The 9071-nt window shown below is 44.5% G+C and overlaps 1 protein-coding gene across 1 annotated transcript; it reads left to right on the plus strand.

The window, feature by feature from the left end:
• The first annotated feature begins 51 nt into the window (after positions 1-51).
• LOC125021937 (5'(3')-deoxyribonucleotidase, mitochondrial-like) lies at positions 52-7761 on the plus strand. Its single transcript, XM_047608134.1, has 5 exons — positions 52-1486; positions 2385-2485; positions 4112-4172; positions 4262-4376; positions 5745-7761. Exons 1-5 carry the CDS (start codon positions 1190-1192, stop codon positions 5882-5884), a joined length of 714 nt encoding a protein of 237 aa, XP_047464090.1. The 5' UTR covers positions 52-1189; the 3' UTR covers positions 5885-7761.
• The last annotated feature ends 1310 nt before the right edge of the window (positions 7762-9071 follow it).

A 9071-nucleotide genomic window follows, 5' to 3' on the forward strand; every position in this document is an offset into this window, starting at 1 on the left:
CATTAATCGCACTCCTTTTATTAATTGAAATATAAGTCATGCATTTTTTCACATCTACAATTTTGTCAAACCATACATTTCTACTGTACATGGCCCTTTTAAGCAACAGTGAAACTAGCAGTGAGGATAGGCCCTGAAATTACTAGAAGCATAAACAAACTTTCAGTCTGGCAGACGAACTGGGTGAAACTGGGAGGGATCAATATATAATGTAAAAACAAGTCGAGGTTAGAAGGAATGTGAACTGGAATAGGAGGAAGATGGGTCAGTTATGTACACACTCAAAACACTGCAACCAAAGGGAAACAGCTGAACATGGAATACTTGACTGCACCAACAACTCTGCTATTACTTGCTGCTACTGTGTATTTTTGTACAATATTATATATTTAATAACATATATATCTTACAGATTGCATATCTTAAATATCTATTTTATACAGTATTTATATATCAGGATTCAGGAAGTTTATTGACATGTGCATTCTACCTCACTATACTCTTACGTTTATTATAAACCCCTTTTACTGTCTGTAATCTGTCTAATCTTTGAAATACACTGCACAGAGGAATAAAAATATTTGTTCTCCTGATTAAGACAGCAGACGGTTCGCCCTCCACTCCAGTAGGTGGCGTTGGTGCAACCTGGTGCTGTGTCGCCAACCGCCTTTAAACGGACTTTAACGAAGAGGAGGACTACAGGAGCAGAGTGAGCCATCCCGTCCATTTACAGTATCTATGTTGCGTCCAGGTCGATGGTGCAGGTTGTCCCTTCCAACAGAGCTCGTCTCCCTTGTTGCTGCTGCATCGGCTGTCTGTCACTATTCACTTTAACTTCAGGTTGCCATCGTTACAGACACCGTTGACCCGAGAAAGACCGGTGACAGCTGCCGATATACACAGACAAAACGATTCAAACAGTAGTACACTGTGTCACATTTGACCTGCCAGCTGCTGCTCTCCGACCGTCAATGCAGCAGCAGCAGAGACGCTGGGAATGACAAAGTTGAGCTAGCAGGGAAGCAAAACTGCACAAAAACAAACAAAAAAAAATAATAACACAGGCAGCGTCAAGTACCGAGGACGGTTTAACTGCCGCAGTGTTAGGCAAACTTTTCGACTCCCATGCGGACTTTATCCGCCGTGCCCAGTAAGCTGCTCGTCCAGGGTACTAGTGACCGTAGCCGGGATGTTACCGTCGAGCACAACACGCCTACTCGGGAGAGGTCAAACTTTGCTCCGCGAGCCGTTTAAGAGGATTTGCGCGAACATGTCCTCCTCCTGCTCCTCCTCCTCCTCCTCCTTCGCTTCGGGCAAGAAGAGACTGCGGGTCCTGGTGGACATGGACGGGGTCCTGGCCGACTTCGAAGGGGGGTTCCTGAAGAAGTACCGGGCCAGGTACCCGGAAGAGCCGTACATCAACCTGGATGACAGGAGGGGCTTTTGGGTGTCAGCGCAGTACGGGCAGCTGAGGAGCGACCTGTGTGTAAGTACGAAAATGGGTCTGCACGAAGCCAGCTGTCACTAATGCTGCTCCCCCGTAAATAGCTGCATTTTAGCAAAAAAAAAAAAATATATACTGTCATCATGCCCTGCAATATTTAATTCGATATCTAAGGAAAGGCAAAGCAGACGTTTTAATGAAAGGGAGATGATCTCGATGGCCACCATCCTTTGAAAAATGGCCACTTTTAAGACACACTTGCCAGTTCTTTGGGTCCACCAGTGAAAATGCATTCTAATACATACGCCCTGTGCTAAATCACATCTCAGTGAAGATTATGGCATTCAGACTTTGGTGTTTGTTTTGTGTTGTTTGTGGATTGTGTTGCACCGACGCGTATTTCCATTATTCTGGCTCCCCCCAGTGAATCATCCCCCAGTGAATCATCCAGCTGAATCACCACCTTTACCACACAAACCCAGCACCATGACAATCATCAAGCTAAGATTAGAATGCATTCTCACCGGCGTGCCTAATGTTTTGGCACGTTACTGTAGGCTTTTCTGTGCCAGCTCACAATGTATTTACTTTGTGCTCCTTAAGGTAAAAAGCCCAGGCAGTCCCTAGCCTGAAGCACAACGGTGACAGACAGTGTGCAGGGTTTTTTTTTTTTTTTTTTTTATAGTGAGGATCTAAATACGAGTAAATGACACAACGAACACAAACAGACGCCCTGATTTGTAACCACGTGTTTGTACAGTAAGGTGACAGGTTGAGTTAAGCAACCCTGTGGACAGTAAAACATCCTGCGCGTTATCAGCTCTCTGGGCTGGAAGCAGCTGACCTTTGGATGTTTGTTCCTCGCACACTCACGTGCATGCACAAACGCCGGTGTTAGTGTTGATAAGCCCATGTGCGTGTGTTTTGTTTTTGACTCTAGGACAAGGCCACCAGCATCTGGGAGTCCAAAGACTTCTTCCTAGACTTGGAGCCGCTGCCAGGAGGAGTGGAGGCGGTCAAGGAGATGGCCACCATGGACGAGTAGGTCTCCGAAAACGCAGTGCGGTCGCCCGCTGTATGAAGTCAGAACTTACTGTTGTAGGAGGAGCGATAGAGAGGGGGGATTTATGCATAACATTTAGATAGGACTTGGTGACTGGAATCAATGAGCGCTGTTTGTGTGGCCAGAACCACAGACGGGAAACCCACAGCTCCAGGCAGAGGCTGAGAGAGTAATGACACTGCCATAGTAGCACATGAATGAACGGATAATGAGAGAGAGGAGAGTAATACTCCAATATTGCCCACAGATTAAACTGAACTCATGTGATCGTTTGTGCACGCGGTTGCCTGGATACAACCAGTCATTTCAGCTCCAGGCAAAACTCTGCATCCTGTTTTTTTTGACTGGAGGTGATTTGTTCCCCCCCCCCCCCTTTTTTTTAATTTTTTTTGTTTTGCTCACCATTCTGCCTGCAGTCGGTTGACGCAGCTCCAAGATGCAAAGTGCGTGCGGTCAGCGAGAATCCTTCAACGGTTAGTCAGGGTCGCTGATTGGTTTTAAATCCAAAACTGGTGCGCACGTTACTTTTATAGTAAAACAGATCAAATCCCGCGTAGAGTGACACATTAGGCACACGTCTGCTGCACGTCGGGGAAATTTGTGCAGCTTGTCGGCGCCTCAAACTGCCACTCAAACCTGTGACTGCGTGTGATGTTATTGTTGTGATGACGGAGGCGAATTTGACTGCAGCGAATCTTCTGATTTCTTTTTCAGCTGCTACAAAGATGCTCAAGTTATAGCTACGTGATTATGAAGCGTTGCGTATAAGATGCCTTCAGTTCGGAGGTTAACACCTTCAGATTAAAGCTCACGTTCTGCACTTTTAGCTCATGTTTGTTGTGTAACTGGAGCCGACTAAAATCTCAACACGCTGCTGACACTGTTTTCCTCCTATGTCCTACACATACGGGTCAAACACACGTTTCCAATACAATACAGTGATTTTCAATTAAAAAAAAATCAAGTTCACTGTGACATAATAAGCAAAGCACACCGACACTACAATGGAAAGTAAAACCTTTGTCTCCGTGTGCAGCTGCGAGCTCTAGTCTGTCTCTACCATTGGGCCGAAGCACTTGAAGCTGCCGCTCTGCGAAGGTGTTGCTCACACTACGCCTCCTCTGTCACCGTTATTGTCATCAGTTTCGTAATTCAAGGATGTTTCATTCAAGGCAACACGATCGAGGCTGCGGTGGCCATTTTCAGTAACCTTCCGAAAATCCTACAACGCGGCTGAATAGGCTCTAAAAATAGCATCCGTTCTCATGAACCGTGTGTTTACATTTCCTCTTCTGGTGGAACTGAAGGGCTTTTTTTCGTGGCGAGTGCCCGAATGAACGCGTTTTCTCATCGGGGAATTCAACCGTATCCCGGGACCTCATCTATATTTCACTATTTTCTGCTCCGTTGTCTTCGTAGCCTGGGACGTGTACCACCACCACCACCACCACCACCACCACCTGTCTCTAATAACACAGCAGAGTTATCTTTCACAAATGTGGCTGTTAGCCCTCAACAGCTGGCGGCGTAAAAAAAAAAAAAAAAATGATTGTTGCACGTTTGAAACTTTTCCAGTCCGCTCATGTTCCTCTTTCTTCCTGCAGCACAGATGTCTTTATTTGCACCAGCCCTATAAAACACTACAAACACTGCCCGTATGAGAAGGTAAAGCTAAACGACAACATGTGTCCTTCACGTTTCTTAAAATAATGAATCGCTTGGCTAATGGGATCTGGTCTGCTTTTTTCCTGCAGTATGCCTGGGTGGAGAAGCATTTGGGGCAGGACTTCCTGGAGCAGGTCATCCTGACCAGAGACAAGACGCTAGTGACCGGTGACATCCTCATAGACGACAGGCCTGACATCGTAGGTGAGGACTGTTTGGAGATCCGAACGCTGTAGCTACACATGACCTAAAGGGCCTTTTCAGATCTGAGCAGTCGGATCGCAAGTGGCCTCCGGAAAGTATCAAAGCGTCCTGGGTGTGTTCGTGCCTGATGTTTAAGTTGGTTTGGTTAGTCCAGGATTTCCAATAATACGAGGTTCGAGTGCGGCCTTACCGTAACTAATGCCATAAATTCTCTTGTAAATTGATGTTTTGGGACGTGCAAACAGGTGTAACATGTCCAACTCGTTTGTGTTATCAGTGGACATTAAGAAATAGTTCATTATCATATAAATCTTTCAATCTGCGAAGAGGAAGTTTAAAGGTACGAACCAGCGTTAGTGCACAGCGCTGTTACTGGATATGGGTAGAGACGACTCAGAGTATAAATGTGTCTTCATCTCCACCGCTGCAGAAACGACAGCAAATTACAATCTAGGTCGGAAGGTTTTAAAGAATGTCTGGATCGGGGCGAATAAGGCCTCGGTTCTTTTAGGAACTACGTGTTTTCACACACACGGCAAGTTAACAACTGTGGTGATGAGCCCAGAGAGACGGGCTAATAGGACACCAGTTATTAACTGTAAAAAAAAACTGTATTTTCATTTACAGGTGACGACTACGCTCGCCAAGTCAGTCCTCTGACGCTGTTGCCCCAAGACTTTTCATTTGTTGAAGTAAATCCAAGGAAGCCAGGGTGTATTTATTCCCCGTGGCGAAAAGATAATGAGCGTAACGCAGGCAGTTCTTCATTTCTGTGGAGATTCTACTGGCTCTGCAAGACTGAAATCTGCCCAAAAATGCAAAATACGAAGCAGGCGTTCGTCTAGATTGGAGCTTCGGGGAAAAAAAATCTAAAATATCGTACAACACCTTACATGGAAGCTCTTGCTTCTTTGGCTTTGGAAAAGGCGGAAAATAAAAGGCAACATCATAAAAAATGAATGAACTGTGGAAAGTCCTCGTTCGGGGGAGCAGTTTGGCAAACGGTCGGTTTAAAGGTGAAACGAAACGGGTGACGTGACGAAACCAGGAGTGAAATGAATTGTTATCAACGGGGGTGAATTCATTCTGAAACAAAGAGGATTACATCATCCCGTCGCGCGGCCGTTATTAATTATTTGCATCCATCTTCAGCGCTTCCTCGGCTCTTAATGAAACAGCTGCCGCGGCGCGTGCACTGTTTGTCTGGAGGTGTGTGTGTGTGTGTGTGTGTGTGTGTGTGTGTGTGTGTGTGTGTGTGTGTGTGTGTGTGCGTGCGTGCGTGTTTTACTCCATACTGTTAAACGTGTGGTGCGTGTGTTGTAGTTACATAATGTTTTTATGCTTATGTCCAACATGTGTGGTGATAAGGCGCGGAGCCCAGACCAGCGTGGGAACACATCCTCTTCACCGCCTGCCACAACAAGCATCTGTGCATCGGCCCCTCCCAGAGACGGCTCCTGTCCTGGTCGGACGACTGGAGGTCCATCCTGGACAGCAAGCGCCAGTGAGACGCCCCCACATGAGCTCCGGCGGCCCGGGCGGCCTCGGCGGGGGGAAACTTCACAATCTGGTGCAATGTGCCGGGAGAGGAAGTTCACCCGTTTCGCCACTAGGGGACACTCTGGGACTGAGTGTGAATTTGTGTTTTTCAATGAATGAATGAATTTAAAATCAGTACATGGTAAGTCTAAAAAAAAAAAAAAAAGCAGGTGACTTCTCTGCCTGAGGGATCCTATTCATAGACATGTTTGTTTCAAATTAAAAATTTTTTTTAATTTTTTATCATTTTATTTTTTAGCCATTTCAGTGTTTCTGTCTGTGGCCACGAAAAGGCTTATCCTCAGTTCCCAGCCCTCATTACTCAGCATTAATGATTCAGTGGACTGATTCACTCACAACAACATGCTACTACACTTCGCACAAAAGAACAGTCTCCCGGAGTTGGAAGCTGCTGGTTTAGAAGTGCAATACATGACCTGGACTCACAAAAGCTGTTTTGTTGGGTCATCGTTTTCATTATGGGAATGTACCAGACAACTGTTATGTCAGGGGAAATATACATGTACAGAGAAATCCGTTAGAATGGTTACACTGGTGCTCTTCTTATATGCTATTCTTCAACATTGCACAGTTACCTATGCATCGTAGTCACTACACTGATGAGAAAATGTATTTAAACACTCACACATGTTGCCAAATACAGTGTCGAACATATTAATCGCTGTAAATGCGTCCCTGGAAGTTTACATATTGTAAATACTACAGCACACCACTAACGTCTATTTTAATTCTTCATTTTTACTAATGTAAGTTGCCTCATTTCACTTTTGACTTTTTTTTTTTTAAAACAAGTGTTTACAGAAGAACCTGGGATACAGTTTGAAAATGGCGACCTACCGTTAGAGTACCTCCACCAAACGATAAAATGTCTCGTATGCATGTCATTTGGGAATGTGAAATGTGTATTGACTGAAGAAATTTTATTCACACACAAAAAAAAAACGTTCACTGTTTTTCTTAGTACTGTTTCTGTGGATTCCTGTGGATTTTAGCAAGTTCTACCTGAGTCGGGGTTTGCATCGTTCTTCTTTCTGCTCATTTAAGACTTGGAAAGCTGAAGTCCGGTGCAGTTTGGCCCTTCCTTGACACGTACGATTTTGCTGCTAACTCACTTTTTGGGAACAAAGCGGCGGATGCTGAACGTGTTTTATGGAAAACCTACTTAGTGCTGAGTGCTGTGCTGTGGTGCTGAGTTCAATGTTCAAATTCAGACGTGCTTTTTCTTTCTGCCTAGTGGACGTTTTAACGCTGTGTTTTGCTCCGTCTCAATTAGAACACGTACGAAGAAAAGTAACGCGTTGACCTTGATGTTAATGGTCTTCTTTTATGTGCACCATTGAAGGTGACTTTCATTTTTTTATTGTTGTTGTTTTTATGCGTTTAGGTTCACACTGCTAAATGTCACAGATGTCGTAACAAGACCTTTTTAGACAAATCTTAAAACACCTGTGGTTTGAAATCCTCTCTTTGTTGTGCTTTTTGTTGTAATGTCTTCTCTCACTATTGATTACATCAGTTGATTCAGTCATTACTGCTTTTCTTGTTTTATTACACCAGGATGAGTTTTAGTCCCACATGAGAAACTCTCGTAAAAGGAATTGGAATGGAATCACTGTTGGTACGAAAAAACCGTATTGTACGTCATGCTTTACGTATTGTTTCCACTGTGAAAACTGCTATGTCGATGTTCTGTATTCTAGAAAATGCGTGCCACCGTCAGCCCCTGAAATGATCGAGTTGATCGAGACTGTTTGTGTGATATGGCGTACACACCAGTATCTGGTCCAACATTAATAATAAAGACGTTTTCTGGGCATTCTTAGTATTTTAGAGTTTGTCATTTTGTGTAAAACTCCTGAAAAATGTCAGCGATTCATCCTGCACTTGGGGGCCTATTAAACTATTTGTCCAATGAAAAGCTTTCTCGGGTTTTTGCTGTTTTTTCGGCTCTCGGCTCTGACCAGTGAAGCTGACCAAACAGACCAAACTTCTCTACCTTCCTGTGTTTCCAGGAAACACATTACTAAGCAGAATCTGCAATCACCTAGTGCTTTCACAGGTACTTCTGAAAATTAATAACAAATTTGAATTCTAAAGAATCAGGATAAATAACTGGAACTAAAACTAAAGGGTTTTTTTGCTTTCAGTTAAGTCCAACAAGTTGCCCATAATGCAATGTGACCAAAGCAGCGCAACTAATGGAGCCCAAAGCTTCCACTTGAGTGAGTATTTTGGACTTCGTACAGCTCCCTCTGACCCGGCCTTTTAATAGTAGCTAGTGGCTAATTTTGAGAAATTCGTTTTTTCGGTACATTTTTGTGAACTCGATTCGAGCCACACTTACCTTAGATGGTCATTCCGGTCAGCTGTTTCATTCTGAGGAACTTCTGGCCATGAACTCGTCTCAAGGGCCTTCCCTGTTCCACGTGACCGACCTCCCGAGGACCCGTCGTGTTTTCACAGGAAGCCTCGTGACAGCGCGACTGTCGGTTAAGCGCATGTGTGTCAGTCGCATGTCAGCCATTGTTTGTCAATGAATGTCTCATTCATGACTGTTTTGCTGATGAAACTTCGGCGGCTCCTACATTTGTGGGTGAGAAGTGTTCAAGCACTATGCAGAAATAATACAATTGTAATGATCTCTAACACACAGGTCTTCAACAGGGGGTCCGTGACTCCTGGGGGGTCCGCAAAGGTACTGCAGGGCGGTCGCAAAATCATTGGTTGATTAGATAGTTTTATATATATTTATATATATATATATATGTTGAAGACGTTATCTTTCAGCCAGCACTTCACTCATCCAAGATAAAGGCGCTTTCTCAACAGCATCATGTCACACAGAGCCCCACACTAGACCTGTCAATCTAAGCCTCCTGTACACAGCAGGCCCTGCCCCTATCACTGCTGGGCCAATCACGAGGCCGCGTATCACACGCTGACTCTGTCAGGTTCCCTGCAATTGACCGAGAGTCTGTTGGGTCCCTGGGTGAAATCCCAGAGGAACGCCGCAATGTTAGCGGAAGAGAAGCTAACAGTGCAGCTTGCTCCCATCAACCGACTACTGAATAAAAAATGAATATTTGAACCTGTGTATTATTTGAATAGATTAATATTGAATGCAAAATGACAACA

This window comes from Mugil cephalus, chromosome 16, assembly GCF_022458985.1.
Source record: "Mugil cephalus isolate CIBA_MC_2020 chromosome 16, CIBA_Mcephalus_1.1, whole genome shotgun sequence".
Taxonomy (NCBI): domain Eukaryota; kingdom Metazoa; phylum Chordata; class Actinopteri; order Mugiliformes; family Mugilidae; genus Mugil; species Mugil cephalus.

Coding starts and splice junctions, on each gene's coding strand:
- LOC125021937 (XM_047608134.1), top strand. CDS start 1,190: ATGTTACCGTCGAGCACAACACGCCTACTCGGGAGAGGTCAAACTTTG. Junction 2,486..4,111: donor GAGATGGCCACCATGGACGA/GTAGGTCTCCGA, acceptor TTCTTCCTGCAG/CACAGATGTCTTTATTTGCA. Junction 4,377..5,744: donor CGACAGGCCTGACATCGTAG/GTGAGGACTGTT, acceptor TGTGGTGATAAG/GCGCGGAGCCCAGACCAGCG.